Raw genomic sequence first — 20,548 nt, 5'->3', positions numbered from 1 at the left:
ACTTTTCTCAGTTCACTATTTAAAAAAAAAAACAAAAAAACAACACACAACAATTTCTATTCCATGTTGTCCTGGAACATTTATTTTTTCATCTTTTCCAGTCAACTATGAAAAAAAAGTTGTTTTTTTACTGGTTAGAATTCTAGTCTGAAAATGTTCCTTGTGGAATTCCTTTGGCTGTTTTCTGTCCTGAAAAATACATGATTTTTTTTTTGCGGTTGAAATTTCTTCAGGTAGAAGGTTAAGAAATATATTTTAAGAAATTAAGCTTCACTTTGGGGACAACTTTATTCATGATGCAGATCTAAAGTAATTTCAAAGTTAATCTGTTTAACACACAGTCCTGCAATAATTTTTAGTGGAAGAAGGCTATGCCTTTCTCACATTAAAACTGAACAAAAAATAAACCAGCGAGCAGTACTCTCAAGTTTGTATCTCTGCGTCTGATTTGGAACAACTCTTCCTGTGTCTCAGGGTAGTACCTCAAACATAATAAAGTGCCATGTGGAGCTGGGCTTCTCCAATTCCTTGTGCCGAAGTGGCAGTGTTTTACATGAAAACAGTAATGCCAAGAAGGCATGAGCATAGGAGAGGTGTAGGTGCAGTCTGGATTCCAATTAACGTTTAATTAGTTATAGAAAGTGGAACATTGTCAGCCTCCAAAATGGAGATCTTGGAGGCTTTTGCAAAAGCATTTCACTGTTTGGGCGCACTAACTGAAGACACGGGTTCAGATTTTCTCTGATGGAGATATTCCATATGCTGAATGACTGTACCAATATCTTCTGGTGATGCAGAAAGGCAATTTCACTCACAACTAGAATTGTAATCCTTTGTTCCACTGCCTTCTGCCACAAATGAGATGCCACATTCCTACTAAAACAGAACCTTTTGTTCAACGTGATGAAAAATACTTTCCACTCAATAAGAGAAAATAAATGTATTTAGCTGGATCAAGACTCTTGGTTGTCTTCAGCTGCTGCTATTTTTGCAGCCACCTTGTAAGTTGTGGAATGACCAGCTGTGTCACTCCATATGCTGATCATACTCCTTCTCTTTGCATATTAATTGATAACACTATCCAATATTACAGTGAAAACCTGCAAAGGCCGTTGCTTTGAAAGGTCTTTTGGAAGCTGCCGTTGTGACAGAGATTGCGTCAAGCATGGAAACTGCTGCTTAGATTACCAGGAAACGTGCATAGAACCAGGTAAGGATAGAAAAAATGACGGAGGCAAACTCTCATACTGCGTGACATGGGAGGGCCTTGCACTGTGAGCTCTGCTGTGGTCAGATGGCTGTAATCCTGACTTTAAATGGGCCGCAAGGACAGGAGAGGGGAGGCTGAGCAGCACGATGGCTGTGCTGCCGGTGGTCTCCCCCTCTTCCTGCCCGCTCTGTTGCAACTGCAGGCGGAGGTGCAGTGGTGAAAGCAGTCCTGGGGACCCCTGTGGAAACTTCAGGGCTGTGCGTAGCTGTTGTTACACACCAGCAAAGCTTGTAAAAGCCCTGTGGGGGGAGAGGCTGTGAAGGACCGTGTTGCTGCACTCCCCCTTAAAAAGTGCAGGAAGAACCGTGACTGGAGGTCTCAGCTAGCTTTTTGTTTTCTGTGCTTGGGAGTGAGAGAACAGTGACATCCATTGTATTGTCCCTTGCATCAAATACACAGCTAGCACGTTCTGGGGCAGGCTGGGAACAGGAGTGGATTCTGTGTGTTGTGTATTTCTGTCTGTCATCACCCACGTGAGAAAGGGGAAGGACAGAGCAGCTCTGTGAATGCACCCTCCCTACGCAGTACCGTGCTGCTCAAGCCCTCTGCCCAGCTTGGGCATGACACAAGGGCAGTGTGCCAGCCTCTGGGACACGGCATGACAACAAAACAGACTGCAGTGGTGGAGAACAGTTGCAAAGTAAGAAGTTGTCATGAGTTACCAGGAAGCTGGAAGGCAGATGGGCAAGGGTGTGACAAATACTGTGGAGAAATTTTATGGTGAAAGATGTTAAGTATGGGTAGTAACACTAAGGACAGAACTTGACTGTATTCTCTAATGTAGTTTTGTCTTAATGCTTGATGCATGGTGCTTTTATCAGTTAACTATTTTTCTTCTTATCCATCTTTATAAGTATTTGTAAAAATTATGAACGTAGTCTTAGAAATAAAAAAAATCAATGTTTACTTTGTAGAACCAAATGATTAAATTGAGCTCAGATGCCTTCTTCAGCTAACTATTTTTCAAAGGTCCTCAACATTGCATAAAGCTTTTTGCATATTACAATATTTACATGGGATTTACCCTCCACTTTGTTTCATTATAGCAGTTTAAAGAATTCTTCACAAACAGGAGTGTATGTCTTACTACTCACTTACTATCATGTGTTGAATGATGTTTTTTAATTCAGTAGTCTTAATGTCAGTGGAGAATGAACTTATGATTTACAAATAACACCACATAACCAGAACCATAACAGATTCTGCTCTCTCTCAAAACTGTTAAGATTACTGACATTGGTAGAGTTACTCAAGCTCAGTATTCCTGGAAGTGAGATTACGTACATATGTTTGTTAACCAGATGAAAATGCTTTTAGAGTTTTCTAATCGTTAGTCTTGTATGAAGATTGAATAATGATTGTCCTCTACTCAAGCTTCTGGATTTGGTTTCCACATCTCAATTAAAACCATCACATAGGTATTCAGTTTGAAAATTCACTCAGTAAATCACTCAGGTTTATCCTCACTGACAGTGAAGGATCTGCTTGTGTTTACAACTGATAACAAAATTTGTATCTTGAAATGATAAGATGTATTGGGATATTCTGTTCAGAAAAATAAATATGATTCACTAAAAAAAAATTGCTACTGAAAACAACAATGAAGTTGAAGTCAGCAGGTCTTTCTGTCAGTTTACACACAGTAGTCTTGTATGATAACAGAGTTATATCTGTGCGTAAGAGATGCTGAAAAAAGCTGTAATGCATGATGGTGATTGGTAAAATTCATTGTGTCTTCAGTGCAAGTCAGAGTAAGTTACTGTTTTTCAGTGTGTTCCAGGTATTCCAAATTCAGAGTTAAATTGGGGGTTTTCTTGGTGCAGTTGTTGTGGAGCTTGTTTATAGTATGCCAGATTAAATCCACAAAAATTACCATATTTAAAGAGGTCTGTAAAAAGATTCTTCCTGTTGACCTTTTATGTTCTGTGGTATTTATAAGCATATGCTGAATAGTTGTCTTCAGTCGGCTGTGCACTTGAATTGTTTAGCCATGGCTGTTTCTGTCTTCCAAAGCTTGCACCATTATGCATGCATGAAATACCTCAGGACTGATTTTCTGTGAGTACGCATTTGAGACAAAGCTTACCATTCAGTTTGTTACTTCTGCACTTACACTGGTGTTAACCATTGTACTGTCCCCCTCTCTCATCTATTTGTAGCTCATATATGGACCTGTAATAAATTCAGGTGTGGAGAGAAGAGGCAACCAGAATATCATTGTTCCTGTGCAGATGATTGTGTGGAAAAAAACGATTGCTGTGTCAATTATAATGCTGTTTGTAAAGGTAAGTGCCCTCAACAAATTTATTTAGTCTCTCTTGTGTGTACCTGTGTTTATTTGAAAGGAGCAAGGATGTGGTATAATTTTAAAAACACCTAATGAAGTGAAAAACTTGCATTGATCAACAAAGGAATTTACTGTCTTGAAAAATAAATTGCACTCATTTGTTTTAAGGAGAGGCAAGCTGGGTTGAAGAAGAGTGTGAGGACATTACTGAACCTCAGTGTCCAAAAGGGTGAGGATATTGTATATTTGCATAGCTCTGTTCTTTGCTTACGTTTCATTTTTGAGATTATTTTCCCTTGTGTGCCTTCATGGGAGCTGCTTGCCTTTCTTATCCACAGTAGGAGCGGCTGCCAGCCAGACGAGCACACCTGTTCGGCCAGTATTTGGTCGCGCGTACTAACAGATCAGATTGCTCTACCCCAGCAGCACTCACGTATTCCAGCACTTGCTTGACTTGCAAGACATGCCTGTTCCCTGCCATCTCTCACAGCTGTGTTTACAGTCGGGGGAGCTCTCCCTTGTGCCAGCCTCACTATTGTCCTACATATGCTCCAACACATGCTGTCTCAGATATTCTGGGACCCACCCAGCAATCTCAGACTCCTGACTGCTTGTCTTCATAGTCACTTCTAAAGACCTTTGCCCTTCTGTGCCTGTTCCAACACCAGAGCTGCAAAAAGTGGGCAGATCACTGTCCCAGTGTCATCGGGACTGGGACAGAATTGTTTGCAAAGTGAGCTACTTTCTTTAGAAGGTGTAAAACATTGCACATGGGATCCTTGTACTTCTGTGGGGGAGCTCCATGTCAGGCCTGCTCCTTCAAGCTGCATGTGCCCTGTCTGAGGAGTAGATCATCTAGTTTATGGCTGTAGCACTTGGACTCAAGTAGTTCCCAGCCGGAAAATCAGCCTGCACTTCATGTAATGTTATTGCTGTGGGATCTTCAAATTAACATTAAAGCTTAAGTTTACTGCATGCTGTAGTTGAATGAATCGGGCATTAATAGAAGTGACTTAACCATTCTTGACTGAAAAGTGTTCCACTGGAAAACAAGGTTTGAAAACATGCTGTGGGGTTGAGTTAAGTTACATTCTTGTCTGAAAAATGTCAAACATCCCCCCCCAAATTATTTTGATGATTTTGAAATGGAATATTTTTAGTAAAGTAAAAACACTTCATTTTTTTCTTACATCATTACTTTTTTTACTTATGCTAAGATATGTAAATCATACTATATTTATTCGAGTTACAATATTGTCAGACAAGGTGTATTTCCTTTTGGCATATTTTTATACCAAATGAGCACTTTTCATTCTGATTTGGAACAATAACAAACACTGACACTTCACAACCTGCTTCAAGACAGACATTGGAGCTTCTTTCTAGCATTGAGCCCAAGTCCCTGAGAAACTTCCACATAGGAGGTTTGTAGCCAGCCAGTTCTTAAACCTTTTATTATTAATTCCTCTTCTGAGGAATTAATTCAGGGCTGTGTGCTAGGAACTGACTAGGATGCTGTTTTCCTGAATGCATGATTAGGGAGTGATACCCCAAAGAGCAGATAAACAAGAGTGTTGTCCAGAACCACTGTCAATAGTATAAATGTCAAATGGCAACTCCTGCTAGTTAACTTGGTTGTATTTTTTTTTTTGTTCCTGTTCAGTGCATGAAAGGAATGCATAGTTACTTGACTAAAATTGTTTTAATCCTGGCAAAACCATAAATGTTGCAATAAAACCCAGCCCAGGAAAGGGTGATGTGTGGTCAAAGTTGAATTGAGTGGTGTTTACTGAAGGCTCATCTCAGACTGTTAGCACACAGACTTCTCCCAAAACTGACAAGTCTGTAAACAATTCACTTCTTCCTGTGGCGGAGTAGGTAGGAGTGCAGGTGACTTTAGCTCAGTGCTCATTTTGAGGCCTCAGGATATTGATTCTGATTCTGTGCATATTAAAACAACGTGTTGTTAAAATTTTAGTTGGGACTGCTTATATGCGACAGAGGATACAAAAACTGCAGTGTTCGATGATGTACTTAATCTGAGAAATCCCACTGATTTCAGTAAGACGGCTCAAATGCTTAAAACGAAGTACACATTAAATCTTTCCAATACTGGATTCTATGTTATGTAATAGGATTATAAGGGGCTATAAGATTTCAAGAGTCATCTAGTCCTTCCCATTGTCTCAGGAGTGAAATACTACTTTGAGATTTCAAACCTTCTTAAGCGCTTTATCCTACTGCTTAACTAGATGGTTTTCCTGGTGTTTAGTATCTTTTGCTGTAATTTAAGCCTATTAATACATGTGCTGTCTTCAGTGAGCTGGAAGAAATAGCTTTGCAGTTCTCTCCTATGTATTTGAAGGTTATTATTTACTTTCTCCTTAATAATTGTGTATTTGTGCTTCCTGTTGAGGCCTTACATACATTTAATGGAAAAGAACATTTTACTTCCTATGCTTTATGGCTGTGCGTAGGCAGCACTGTATGCCTGGGGGCAGTAGGCAGTAGGAAATTCTCTGTGTAGTATGTTTAGCTTTTTGAGGAGACTTTTTTATTTTTCTTTTTCTTTTCCTTTTTTTTTTTTTTTTTTTTTAAATTGTGGTCTAACCAGCCTTCTGGGAAGCAGGTCAGCTTGGCAGCATGGTCCACAGTTCTGGTCTGTCGATCATCCAGGCTGGTGAACCTGCTAGACCACAGCAAGCTTGTGTTGCCTGCGTTATGTTTCCATAGAAGCCAGTTTATAGGAGTGGATAATTACCACTGCATTTCCTTCAGTTTGGAGTCAGGATGTGACTGTGGCATACATATTTATCCAAGAGCTGTGAAACAGCCTTGTCATACAGCTTGGACACAGCCAGCATGAATCACTGGCAGAGCCAAAGCTTGGGCTTCTGTACTCTCATGTCTGCTTGCTCATGATAACACATTTTTGACGGAGCAAAAGCTAAGCTACAAACAGAAAAAGTCACAGAAATCACTGATTTGCCTCAGAACTGAGCTCAGATCGGTTTGTCTTGTGAAATAGAGCTTTACTCAAAGGGGATTGCACTGGAGTTCTTCCAAAGAATGCAGTTTAACATGGCCTCTCAAGGTTCGTTTCCCTGACTATGGGACAGGTCATTGACTATTTGAGTTATGTATTTGGGAGTATACAAAGAGCAAAAGTGCCGATATCTCTAGCTGTGGCAATGGTCTGTCTTGCCAAATATAATTTATGTGCATGAGGTGATATTAGATGGATTTGCAGACAACTAAAACATGTATTCAGTAGTTGGTTTACTCATAAACGTTAAGCCAGGCACAACTGCATAAAGTCCCTGTCTAAGGAGTTATTTTAAATTTGTTTTTAAGTTAGACTTATAGTTAGGTAATATTGAACAGTCTTTGCCTCGAAGTTCATAATTTATTGCAAGAAACTTTGCAGTGAAATTTTTTAGACCTCTGCATTGGAGAGAATCAATTTGTTTGAAAAAAGTTAAGTATTTGTAGAAGTTGCAGAAATCAAAATCTGTGGTGCAAAAAATATCTGTAATATGGGCAAAGGTAGTACATGAGGTTTCCCTGCTCTTTTCTGCTAAAGACTTCCATATTGGCCTGAAGGTCATTCATTTCTTGTTCCTCACTTACTGTCTCTACTAAGCTTTCCAAAAGACAGTATTAAATATACCATACAGATGAAAACCAGGCCACAAACATCTCTGCTTTTGTGAGATCCCACCTGGAGTAGAGTTCAGCTCTGGGACCCCAACATAAGAAAGATATGGACCTGTTAGAATGAGTCCACAGGAGGGCTACAAGGATGATCTGAGGGCTGGAGTATCTCTCCTACGAAGACAGGCTGAGGGAGTTGGGGTTGTTCAGCCTGGAGAAGAGAACGCTCCAAAGAGACCTCATTGCGGCCTTCCAGTACCCCCTATAGGGGGCCTACAGGGAAACTGGTGAGGGACTCTTTGTTGGCGAGTACAGTGACAAGAGAAGGAGAAATGTCTTTAAACTAAAAGAGGGTAGGAACTGGATGGTCTTTAAGGCCCCTTCTAACCCAAATCATTCTGTGATTCTATGTTACAAATGCATCTTAATATTTTATTCTGTCTGGGGAAGGGTAGGCTATGTTCTGACTAATGAAGTCATTTTAGCTGAACTTCTTCCAAAAGCTTCCAACTGTTCATCCAAAAAAAAAGGAGAGACATGTTCTGGCTGCCTGACTAATCTTCAGTTTAATGTGGTCACGTTTGTTTTAGACTAAAATAAGGCTTATGAATGTTTTACTTGTCAGTGTAAATTGTTGTTTGGATTTTTTCATGCAGTACCTCAATAAAGAAATTGTCAACACTTTATAAATAATATTTGTCTTCTGTCATCACTGTTTTATTTTGGGAAACTAAAGTCCAATAAAAATTTTAAAAAACATTTTCATTTTACAATTTGTAAACAGAAAGGAAAAATGAGCTTCTAATTGGCATGTAAAATATATTAATTTCTTTTCGACAAACTTATGTTTTCAGTGGTTGTTGCTGCACTGCAGTGCTATTGCAGCCTCGCATGTCCTCATTTATAGGTTCAACATAGGATATTTTTTCTTCAAGGAAGAAGTTACTGATGACTATTCCATCAGTGATGCAATGTTTTAAGAACTTACAGTTGGAGAGAAATTGTTTGAACAGGGCTGAAGTTGGGAAAACATAGGTCCTGTGGAGACTGGAAGAAGAGAATTTATTTTTGCTTGTTCCAGTGAAATCAGTTTCTGGATTTATCTGCCAAGTCCAGGCTGAAATATTATTATAGTGCTCCAGTTATAGGACCACATTTTTCAGTTTGGAGGTTGGTAGTACTTCTGGTACAGAAGGAGTGGAGATTCAGTTCTTATTTGGTTAAATAATCTTTATAAGATGAAAGGAAAAAATATGTATTATAGTTGCTGATTAAGGAAAATCTAGTGCACAAGTTATGTTCAGAGTTTTGTGCAGAAGATAAGTTCTTCTAAATAAAGGAAAGCCATGGGTTAGCATTGCCTTTTCTCTTTCCATTTTCATACCTTGAGATGGAAAGGATTGAATGAGGCTCCAGTGGAACTGATTTCAAGATAGAGTACCAAAAAACCCCAGGCAGATTATGTGAGCATCTTGGCTTATGTTTTATTGTGTGTGTTTGTGAAAATAGGCCTTGTCAGGATGTGTGTGTGTGTGTATGCCTTACCTCTTCTAGCAGGATACTTATGCCAGCCTGCAAAGAAAGAGGACACAATGGCTGTCTTGCTTGCTGCTGTGCCAGCCTGCAAACCTTCCTGCTTCAGAGGACTAATTTCCTCAGCCTGGTTTACAGTCCCCTAAGGAACATCTCCAAGATTCTTGGGAAAGCTTTCTTGAAATAAGTGATAGGAATTTATTTCTCAGTCTCTCTTTTAATACTTGAATTTCTGTTTGTTCAGATTTACCAAATCTCCGGTGTTACTGTTTTCATTGGATGGCTTCAGAGCAGAATATTTGCAGACGTGGGGTAGACTCCTACCTGTTATTAGCAAATTACGTGAGTAGTTCCCTTGTCTAAGCAATATCATGCTGTTTTACCTCCAAAATCTGTGGGGTTTGTTTTTCTGTGTATGCTGCTATTACTACTCTTTTAAATCCTCACTGTTCTGTGGAAATTCATATTTTTGCACCGTAGAACAGCTGTGCAGACAGAACTGGAGGTGTGTGGGGGTGGAAGGGCAAGGAGAGGGAGGGTATGAGGGATGGGCTTGCTAGGCTTTGGATTTTCAGAAATACCTTAAAAAAACAGTTAAGCAACAATTGCTATATTTCAGAGATGGACACTTCCTGTTGTGTGCTTACTTTATTTATGTGGGGGGAATTAGAAGTAGGAATGCTTTTTGCTCTATATTGCATATTGTCTCATATTTAGATGGAATGGCTTTGGAGAAAACAGAAAGTGAGATAGAAAGCACTTCATTCTACTTGAAAAGGAAGGTAGAGAAGGAAGATGATATGGAAGGGCTGGTATGTAGCATAGAAATGTGATGAATCTGAGAAAACCATATAACAAACATTTTCAGAAGAAATGAGAACTCCATTTCTCATATGTATGTTTTTTCTCTGGATTTGGTAGTGCCACTACTTTGTAGTGTCTAAGTAACTTTAGTTACTTTTCCTGTCTCCATTTTCCTGTGGTCTGTAAAGAACCGATGACATTTCGTGTCTGAAAAATATGCCAATCTTGCTGTCATTCATAAATTACTACCTGGTATGACTGGTTTCAGTTTGACTAAAAATAAATCAGTAAAAATACTTGTTTTTTTGTACAGTGGTTGTTACAACTTGATCTGTTCCAGAGGATAACAATTCACAGATGTATTTGAGGTTTTAGCTTTTTTTTTTTTTTTTTAATTGAGGCTTTGAAACAATTTCATAAGCTGCAGTTATTGAAATTTTCAACATCTTGAGCATTGAGAAGAGAGGTTGGCTATTACAAATGGTTATAGCTCTGGCTGAGATACAAGATAGTGGCATCACAAAGCATCTGTAGGACTTCCAGGCTGCGATGTCCACTGCCGCATACAAAGTTTCTGCATTCTTTAGTGTGGATAGGCTGCAGTGCAACTTTTTGTGGTGACTTCTATAATAAACTTGTATTTCTGTTTCCACTGAATCCATGGTAAATTTTGACCACTAAGCAATTGAGTTGCCTCAACCAAATCCTTCAGTACCTTTATCAAAGGCAATTCACCTCTTCAGAATCATTGAGGTTTTTTGTGGTCAAAACTTAAATTGTTGAAGATTTTAAAGCCAGAATGTCTAATAATGTTTTAGAATAAAATAAAGAACAATCTGGGGAAAAAATATTATTCTGTATCATCATTCTCCATTACTCTGGAGAGACTAAACTAGTAAGTGTCCAGAAAGACTTACAATTTATGAATGGCAGGACTTATAAAACCATGAACAGTTATTCACATTACCTAATGTGACTACTTACTGTTCCCTTAAATTAGGACATTGCTAAATCCCTGGATTTTATTCTTTAAAACACTTGATGGCAAGTGCAGCATTCTATTATATTCCTCATTTATTTCCTGATACTGACATATGAGAGAAAATAATGGTAATATTTTTAATTCTGTCAGTAGGGTATAACTCTGATGTCTCCATGGAGATTTTTGTTAGAGTAAACGCCTATGAGGCAATACCACAATTTCACTTTTAGCAACTTTTATTATACACACACACAGAGTTATGTGTTGAAGGTGGGGAATTCAGAATGGTGCTGAGGCTTCTAAGGGAACCTAGATAGAGCCATTATGTGTGTTATGGGGTTTGGAGAAAACATGTTCACATTCTTCTAGACTGTGATATAATAATTTTAAAATAAATCCTCCTTTTGTCTTCAGTTGTCTTTAACTAAGACAACAAACCAAAAATAGGAATGATACCCCCTACAATTCTGGACAAAATATGTTTTAAGTGTATTTTTCTCTAAAACAAAACAAAAACAACCAAACAAAACCCAACCCACACAACAGCAAAAAAAACCCTACTATTTAGGAAAATAGCCTCAACAACAGATTTGGAAGTGGTTGAAATGCATCAAGTGTGTTGCCATACCAAAAAGGGTGAAACTGATGATTTGTTACTTAAGAACATAAAGCTGGAGAGAATGCCCATGTAATTTGAGAGGGGTTTTTTGGCTGGCTTGGCTTCTTCTTAATTAGCTGAAATGGGTTATTTCAACTGAGACCTAACCCAAAGCCCTAGCCAATGAGTTCTAAGTGCCTTGGCATGACACTTCTTATGTTGTTAAACCTTTCATTCTATTTTATTTATATATGTATATATGTAACCCAGAAGGCCAGTGAAGATTGGTCTTCTTTCTATAGGGATCTTTAGGATCTGTTGAAAAGTTTTTGATTATCACGTTGTATTTTTAATGTTGATAATGAAGGCTTTTTTTTTCTTTTTTTTTTCTTTTTTTCTGAAAATCAGGTCCCACACATTTGCCTTAGGAAATCTAACTTGAGTAAACTTTGCTTAAGTGTTTTGGCCTGGCTAGTGACTTCATACTAACAAATACTACTATGCACAAATTTTCTCCTTAAGAACCTTTTTTTTTTGTCAAGATAAAGAAAACTTTGAGATTCATTCTATAATAACAGCTTATTTTTATTAATATACTTTATGTATATATGTGTGTATATATATAAAGAAGAGAGAGTGCCAAAAATAGTGATTTGACGGGTGATTGAGAAAGCCAGGGCACCACTGTGGTGGCAGCTGTGCTGTCTCACCTCTGAGAGCTCCCATGGTGAAGTAGCTAGTTGGTCTCAAGCTGCTCATTTTACATACCGCTCACCAGGGCAGCTTTGGAGGGTGTGATTTCTTTTATTACCCATTTTTACCTATGCATGTGCCTAGGGACTGTAGGTCTTGCTCGTATGACCATTGGAGTCAGTCATTATGAATATCAAAATTTTGTATTCCTAACATTCAGTCAGCTTGTAAATGAATGTGGGAAGAAAAATGAGGTATTAACACCAGAAGTCTGAAAAATGAAAACTTTTTAGAAGCATGATTTAGAAAAAAAATAATAAAACGTATGTCTGCATAATAGAAACTTGCAGAAATTTTGTCTGTAAATTTGCTGTTTTTCCTTCTAGAGAAATGTGGAACATACACTTCCAGTATGAGACCAGTGTATCCTTCAAAAACCTTTCCCAATCATTACTCCGTTGTTACAGTAAGAATTCATGTATATTATGTTTGCACTACCGAAGAGACTGTTCATTATCAAGTTGTCTCCAAGGCAACAGTGTTTTTTTCTTTTTTTTTCTTCCTTCCTGTGTGGATTACTAAAACTACAGGATTTTCCCCCCAGAATATGGAAATGTATTTATTATACTCGTTGCATAATTTAGATTGTCATTGTATAACACTATAGTTAACTGCTCAGATCTAATCTCTTTAACTAATCCAGTTCTTCTGAGACCAGTTGCAGGAATTCCCATATAAATGTAAATCATGCCACTTTACCAAACCTCATTTGTAAAACCTCATTCCAATAAATTGCAGAACTATCTGTTCTTAAAGTCAGGAGTGAGAGCAGCTCACAGTCTCTGCTGTGAGAGCAGCAGAGAATTTAAATTGTCAGCCTTGTTCCGCTTCTTCAAGTCATCTTGACATAGCCCAAAGACATACATGAAATGAAAGGAAAGATCTGAGTATCATATTAGTGTTGGCTCCATGGTGGACTGTACCCAAACCTGGATAGAATTATCCCAAACTTGACCTTGTGAATATCTTCACCTCCTGTGTATAAAGGAAAAAGAAAAAAGGAGGTTGTCAGCACTGAATGCAGGGCTGGAATCCCGTAGAGCCTTCTTAATTTCATGATGTGAGAAGTAAAATTGAATTAAATACTTGACGATCTGCATCTTCTTTCTTATCTTCCCAGTTTTTCACGACTGGCTTTTGGTAAATCAGCAGGAGTGCAGGAATGAAATTTTTAATTGTGTAGTCCTGCCAAGTATCCATGTTTCAATATGCAGCTAGAGGTGTTAACCATGCTCTATGGCCACTTTAGAGTATCCCTAAACACCATGTAGAGCTTTGTCTCAGCTCCCCATTCTTGTGAAAATTAGCAGGCAGTTGTGTTCATGAAAGCCCCAATGGTGTTATTATCCCCTTTAATCTAAAAAGAAGTCAGTCTGTGTGAAAGAAGAGCACTCAGTCTTTTAAAGCTATCTAGCAGCTGGTGACTCGGAACTTCTTTAACTGTTTATAGAATGGTTTTCCCCAGCTGGAGCTTTCATCCATTGATACAAAATTCTCCTTCGAAATGCTTTTAATTATTATTTTTAATCTCACTGCAAAGCATTTAAAAATTGTAAGGTAGGTTTTGGTAGCAATAACAGGTGATGCTGTTAAATTTGCGATTTGAGGTACTGGTGTAGTCTTGAGCTTGGAGTAGGGTCACATACAGATTACTCATTGAACATGTTTGTCTAACAAACGTATGTTTGTGTAGCCAGAAGGGTCATAACATTGCAACAAGGTGTCCTCTTAATTACAGGGACTGTATCCTGAATCTCATGGTATAATCGATAACAAGATGTATGACCTCAAAAGAAATGCATCCTTCACCCTTAGAAGTGAAGAGAAGTTTAATCCACAGTGGTACCAAGGACAGCCTGTAAGTATTATTGCACAGCTGAGAGCATTACAGCAGTATTTTGTCATATTATTTAACATCACTCGACTGCATAGTGATGTTAAAAAAGTTACAGAGGGTACTTCTAAGTCAGCCAAGAAGCGTTACTTACTCATCGTGATTCAAAATTGCTATACTAGAGCTGCAGAATTAGGAACAAAGCAGTGTAATATATTTTGTTGAACTTAATGAAATTTTCCCTAAAGAGAAAACTAGCTCAAAATAACTAGTAAAGACAGCAGATTTTCTTCTGTTCTTAATATCACGTGAGCTTGCAGTTAAGTTCTCTAAGGAAATTTTCAGACCAATTACAGTAATAAGCAGTAGTAAAGGTTTGCATTCTGCCCAAATTACTACTGAGTCTAAAGATACAGTTTTAAAAGAAAAGCTCTTAGTTTAATCATACTGCTATGACAAATGTGCTGAGACTGCCATCAAAACGAACTGGCATGGGAAAGTTTGGGTGAGAGTGGACATGAAGAACAGTGAAGGAGCAGATGTGACCTTTTAGTAATGTGTGGAGGACTGATACTTGAGGAGGAAAGAACACAAATGTAGACTTTGCAGGCCACAGAGAAGAAAGTGGTGCAGGAGTCTGGCAGGAAACCACGCTGAAAACAGAAAAATCTGTATATCATGGGATCTGCCTTAAAATCAGAAACATTGACCTAACTGTTGCTCCTGTATTTCAGAGTATGCATTGCTCCTTGGAACATTCCTGCTCTTTCTAGCTTACTCCATTGTTCTTGAGAAATTTCTGCTTCGTAGTACTCAGCTGTGGTTCCGCTATTGCATTATTGCTCCTAGCTGCAGAAGCTGGTAGCTCCTGCTTCTGTCCTGGCTCCCTGCAGTGTAGCAGTGGAAGGGGTATGGGTGTTTGCAATAAGGAGTCAGGCTGGATGGTATATCGGGACTGCAGATAGCAGAGAGGTGCAAAATTGACTGTCCTGAGTGCTCTGCTTAATGTTTTTAGTTTTTGATCTTTCTGAAAGGTGCAGAGATGGTGGGAGTGGTTCACAACTGAGTGAACTCCACTAATGAGAATGATTATTCTTGTCCTGCAGATCTGGCTAACAGCTATGTACCAAGGTCTGAAAGCTGCTACGTTCTTCTGGCCTGGCTCAGATGTAGCAATTGATGGGACCTTTCCAAATCTGTATGAAAAATACAATAGGTATGTGAAATCTTGTGTCTTGGATGAATATTTTACATTAACTATACTGATGGGACAGATCCCAGAGAAAGTATAAAACCTGTTATGCGTTTCTAAATAGTTGTACACCATATGAAAGAAAAGTAGGATCAAATTAACTTCCTTTCACTGCAGTGTAGATTCTTTGTCTAATGGTTTTGCCATTCTTCAGTAAACGTTTTACAGGAAATATGTGGAAAAAACAGCTTTAAGAGCAGCCAGCTTTGACGCTTTAGTGCTTTTCCATTTATATTTATACAAGTCATCTATGGGTGTGTTTAGAGTCATTCAATCCAAATCTCTCATAAAGTGAATGTATCAGGTCTTGACATAGTATTATCCCTGAAAACTAACATCGTATTCTTAAATCATTACTTGTAAATTGTTCCAGTGTCAAATTATTTTCATTGCAAATTTTCAAAATATTTCATATTAAGGCAGTGATATTTTAGTCAGTGATTGGTCTTCATTGCAATTAAGCATTTTTTATCTAATGAAAATGCCACATAAATGTATTTATCACTATTTATTTAATAATTTCAAATCTCTTACAAGAAACAAGACTTTTCATTTCTGTCTTCCTTGAATCAGTCTGTCTCCCTACACCTTAATATAGCATGGAAATCCTGATTCTTGACATACTATCTATGCTTTTCTTTAGGGATTCATACATGTTCAGTTAAACTTGTGATAGGTAGCTGAATTACTAACTTTGTGGATGCCTCATAATGTTACAGGTCAACATGCTTATTTTTGGTCTGCTTCAGATTGATGAGGATCTCCTTTGTGACATAGTATGAGAACTTGTATTCAAATTGTATAAACATAAACCCCCAAACCAAGACGTTTTCAAAACTTAATACAGGAAAGAAAACCTACACATGCTTTTGTACCTTAGTATCAATTATTCTGTTTGTAAAATAAACACAAGAAATACTGAGAACTATATTATAATTTCATTGCAGTCAATGGGGAGAATATTGATGTAAGTAAGCTTTAGAATAGGACATCAACTCCTCAAGAATCACAGAAAATTATCACAGAGAAACTTGTATTCTGTAAATATCCATTAATAGCATCGAGTTGAATTCAAATTTCTCTGCTAATAAACACTGATTTTGTAATATGTGTGACTAAAGTTTTGTAGCTTTTGGAAATATTTAGTTGATCTAATATTGTTTTGATACAGCTCAATCCCTTTTGAAGAAAGGGTGGTAACTATTCTTCGCTGGCTGCAGTTACCTGAAGATGAAAGGTAGGTATACAATTGCAAGCATGAGTTCTTGTTCCAGTGGTATTGCAATGAAATGTTTTGCAAATATGATTTCTATTTTAAACTATATTATATATTACTCTAGAAATGTTAAAATACTATTTGATGCACGCTTGTTTTTATGACTGAAAACTATTTTTACTGTTATGTTTCTCTATTTCCCTCTAATGTGCCCTGCTTCTGAATGATAGAGTTGTTTCCAATATTCCGTATCCATTGTTGAAATATAATCTCTTCAAACTGTCTCAACGTATATGTAAAATATTACATTTTTGGTACTGTTTGATATAGACCACACTTTTACACTCTGTATTTAGAAGAACCAGATTCCTCAGGCCATAAGTTTGGACCAGTAAGCAGTGGAGTAAGTAATTTATTTTTTTTCTTCTTTTAATTTGAACTTTAGCTCTGATTCTATAATAAACCTTTTATAAATCACATTAGATGAACCAAGACTCTGTTCAGTATACTTATTAGAAAAAGATTTTTTGAATAGACAGCCTGTCCATAATTAACATCAATACAAAGCGTGCAGTAAACAGCCTATTCAGTAACTCTAATTTTTATTTTGCTTCAGTAACTTTAAAATTGCCATCTCTTGTATGTTGTTTTATCTGACCCATACAAACCTTTTATGCTGATTTTAGAACAAAACAAAAAAAGCAAAAACACACCACCAAAAGTTTGTACAGTTTCATCTTGTCAAGAACAGAGATTTTACCCATGATAGTCCAAATTTTGGTGGATAAGCATTCATGTTATGATTTTCATTCATTTTCCCCAGTCCCTGTGCAAAGTTCAGATGAATATTGGTCTTATCTCCCTGCAGTTAGATTTTATGTCTTCTTGGAAAGAGAGCGATAAAAGGGAAGCTCACCCTATCACACAGTTGTATAAGCTATTGTATAAGTTTTAGGGACTGGTTAATGTTGTAGTTTACAAGAGCACTAAGTAGCTTTATATTTTTACAAACAGAAGTGAAACATGCAAAGGAAAAAGCTCTCAGGAACTTTAAAAAATCCTCCTGTCTTGATTGGTCAGAAAGTTTGAGCATCAGCTAGGTATCTAACTGCAGTGGTGACAACAAGAAAAAGCTCTTGCTTTTTCAAAGGTGCTTGCAAGGACAGTTTGCTCCAGGGCCACTCACAATGGTAATTTGGAGGAAGATTGCCGCAGGCTTGGCTTCCTTTTTTCTCTTGAGTCCTCTGGTGTTCTGCCACCAGCACTCTTACCCTAAGGCATTCCATATTGTCCTCGATTATGCTCCTGGTAAAGTGACAAACATCCTTAATATCATACTTTAAAACCAGTCTTACTGTCTGTAATCTGATTTGTTCAAATGTTTTAAACTGAGAAAACACATAAAAATGTGTAGTTGTGTCTTAGTAAAGGTTGTGGCACAGAAAAAAAGTAGGACCAAGAGCTGTATAGTGTAGATACATCCAGTCTTCTGTAGATGGAGGTAGCTCTGAGCTGTGCAGGTGCTAGCCAGTCTCCAGGCTCTCTTTCATTTAGCGTTACAGATGCACCTCCTGAGTCTGTTCTCAGTAGATACAAAAAATATGTATCTAAAGGGTGCAGAACTGAGAGAAGTGGGAATAAAGGAAAAGCAGGTTTAGTGTGGTATTGAGAATGTTGTATTCTCCTGTCCTCACAGTTCCTCCTCTCATGTGAACTCTGTGTGCTCCCTGTTGTGCATTTGGGGGTTGCTGCACTGTTGGCTAGTTCCCCTGTGTCCTTTACCTATGTCTGGACTGCATCTAACCTTGAATGGTCTATAAGAAGAAATCCTTATTTATTACTAGCACGTACTGTTGCAGTTTAAACTTATTCACTCTCTCTAGCAGTATTTTTTAATTTATTTTTAATTAAAGTGATCAGTAGGCACTTTACATTCCTGCTTTTGTCCTTGCAGGTCATTTTGGCACTACAGAGAGTGGACAACATAGTTGGGATGCTGATGGATGGTCTCAAACAGATGAACCTGCATAAGTGCCTGAACATTATTTTTATATCAGATCATGGTAAATTTGATTTTGTAAAATGTATCAAAATTTTGAAGGGCTGTTTTTATAAAGTAGTATTCTGAGTTTATACTTGCATGTTTGTGGCAATGTTAAGGAACCTGCTAATATATACATAAACTTCTGTATTATGGGCATGGCATAAGAGATAATCAGTGTGGGTGAGAATTATACTATGAGTGTGGGGAAAAGAAGTGGAGAACATTGAGACGGATTAAATCATTTTCATGTTTTATTCCAAATTTCTCCTGTAATCATTACCAACTGATAAAAGAAATCAAAAGGAGAATTGAAAAAAAATATTCATTTTATTCTTTTAACTACACTACACAACAAGTCTATGAATTGCTGAAGTGAAAATCAAAGCCACATCTTCCTTGCAGTTATTAATTCTCTTATCCATTACTAAAAGGCTGTGAATGTGAAACTTCGGTTTATTTCTCTAATAGCTTTTCTATATTTTTATAATTATTTCTGTAATAAGTGAAAAGTTGTATCTTTTACCAATCTTTTTTTTTTTTTCCTGCTTTTGGAAGGTATCGGGCTAAGTGAATCTTTGGTCTGACCATGTCTTGGTGTTGCTGATAAAAAGACCTGAGATATTATATTTCTGATTTTTACAATTAACTTATGTATCTCATCAGCAAGGATACTCCACACTGATACTCACATATTTAAATAAAACTTATTTTCTTGTGCAGGAATGGAAGCAGGGAGCTGCAGGAAAACAGCATATCTGAGCACCTACCTGGATAATGTTCAAGATTTCATATTAGTACCTGGTCCTGCAGCTCGCCTTCGACCTAATAATGTTCCAGATGAGTATTTCTCTTGTATGTAGTTGCTAAACTAATTTCTGTTACTTTGTTGTACCGTTCTGTGCTTTCTGAGTACAATCTTAGGATATACATATTCTGTGTCAGCTAGGGACAAGCTGGGTAATAATTAAGGGGAAATACTGAGTGGTACACCCGTGCTTTTAAAGACCATTCACCTTTGCAGGTCTGAAAGTGTACATAAATTCTACAAATTGCTTATGTGGGATGCCTCAGAGTGACAACACGCACATGCTTTGCTTTGTGAAGGTCATTCCTTTGAATGTATCTTCAGTACTCAAGATAGACCCCAAAATCTCCCCTCATGTCTCACATTATTTCCTGATTTACCAGTTTATATAGAGTTGCTGTATTTCAGACTTAAAGAAATGTAAAAAATTTACCATCTTTTACATATCGAGTATTATATTTCATTGTTATTTAAAATAAAAGTTTTTTCTCCTAATAGCCTGACAACAAACCAGTTGAATAAACTGCAAATAATCATAAAAGAAGTTTATCAACCTGAGTAAAGATCAATGAATGCTTACAGATCTTAAATTTCAATTCATTAAGCAGTCTCATTGCAGCAGAACACTTAATGCTGGCAGTTTTTAATTCATTTTAATGTTGAATACAAGTGCTTCCTTCACGCTTCATTGCTTTTTCTGTCTAGATAATTGTTTTCCAAGCCCATTAAAACTTGTATGCCTCAACCCCAATGACTTTAAGTTCTGTTTACTTGGTGCTATTCTAAACAATTTTAATGTTTCCTTTGGAAAGTGTGGGTTCCAGGTTCTCTTTGGACAAACAAGTTCAGGGAGAAGAAAAGCAGAGTATCTCCTGTTTTTGACACATGCACTATTTTCATGAAATATTGTATCTGTCTTTGTAGCACTGAGTATATCTGTGCAGGAATTATTAATGATTCCCTTGCAAGCGTAATCCTTTATGTACTTCAGTCAGGCGCTGAATATCAGACTCAGGGCAGAGTAACTGTGTGAAATGTAATGGGCCTGTGTTATACAAAATGTCAAGTTAAATGATGTGATGTCCCCTTTTGGCTTGAGTCTAAGAATCTGAACCTTGGCTCGCTTGTTCTTGGCTTTTCTTTCTAAGGACGCTTGCCAGATAAAGCTGCCGTCCTCATTGTTCTATTTGTTTCTTTTTTTCCTTAGAGTTTTATTAGTAAGTAGGAAAAATCCAGCTTCATTAGCACAGCATTTAGCTGCCTCTTTTGTGAAAGTGTACGTCTCAGATTATTTTTCTAACTGTAGCTAAAGTACTTGAAAAATTTAAAGCTGTAATTAAGCAAGGAAGGAGTGTCTCTGAACTAAAAGTTCATAGAAACAGTAACTTGACGGTTTAGTGAATGTTTTGCTCCGCAGAGCTTTCATTCTGGAAAAATGATTTCTGTGTCAGAAATATTTTGAAGTTAAATATATTACATAATGGGAATGCTTTCATTTTATATCTGATCTTTTTTA

At 37.4% G+C, this 20,548-nt stretch overlaps 1 protein-coding gene across 2 annotated transcripts in view; it reads left to right on the top strand.

Moving 5' to 3' along the window:
• Window positions 1-20,548, top strand: part of ENPP1 (ectonucleotide pyrophosphatase/phosphodiesterase 1) — a 55,433-nt gene that overhangs the window by 14,991 nt on the left and 19,894 nt on the right. For both annotated transcript variants that reach the window (XM_080583847.1, XM_080583848.1), the window contains 11 exons: window positions 1,094-1,210; window positions 3,430-3,555; window positions 3,726-3,786; window positions 8,989-9,086; window positions 12,208-12,287; window positions 13,620-13,739; window positions 14,822-14,931; window positions 16,139-16,204; window positions 16,514-16,586; window positions 18,138-18,246; window positions 18,948-19,079. In XM_080583847.1, coding sequence (XP_080439973.1) covers window positions 1,094-1,210; window positions 3,430-3,555; window positions 3,726-3,786; window positions 8,989-9,086; window positions 12,208-12,287; window positions 13,620-13,739; window positions 14,822-14,931; window positions 16,139-16,204; window positions 16,514-16,586; window positions 18,138-18,246; window positions 18,948-19,079 — 1,092 coding nt within the window. The remainder of the gene's footprint in view (window positions 1-1,093; window positions 1,211-3,429; window positions 3,556-3,725; window positions 3,787-8,988; window positions 9,087-12,207; window positions 12,288-13,619; window positions 13,740-14,821; window positions 14,932-16,138; window positions 16,205-16,513; window positions 16,587-18,137; window positions 18,247-18,947; window positions 19,080-20,548) is intronic.

This window comes from Anser brachyrhynchus (genome assembly GCF_964034855.1).
Source record: "Anser brachyrhynchus genome assembly, chromosome: 3".
NCBI classification, from domain to species: domain Eukaryota; kingdom Metazoa; phylum Chordata; class Aves; order Anseriformes; family Anatidae; genus Anser; species Anser brachyrhynchus.
The sequence above is the reverse complement of the archived record's forward strand: the minus strand, read 5'-3'. Positions and strand labels throughout refer to the sequence as shown.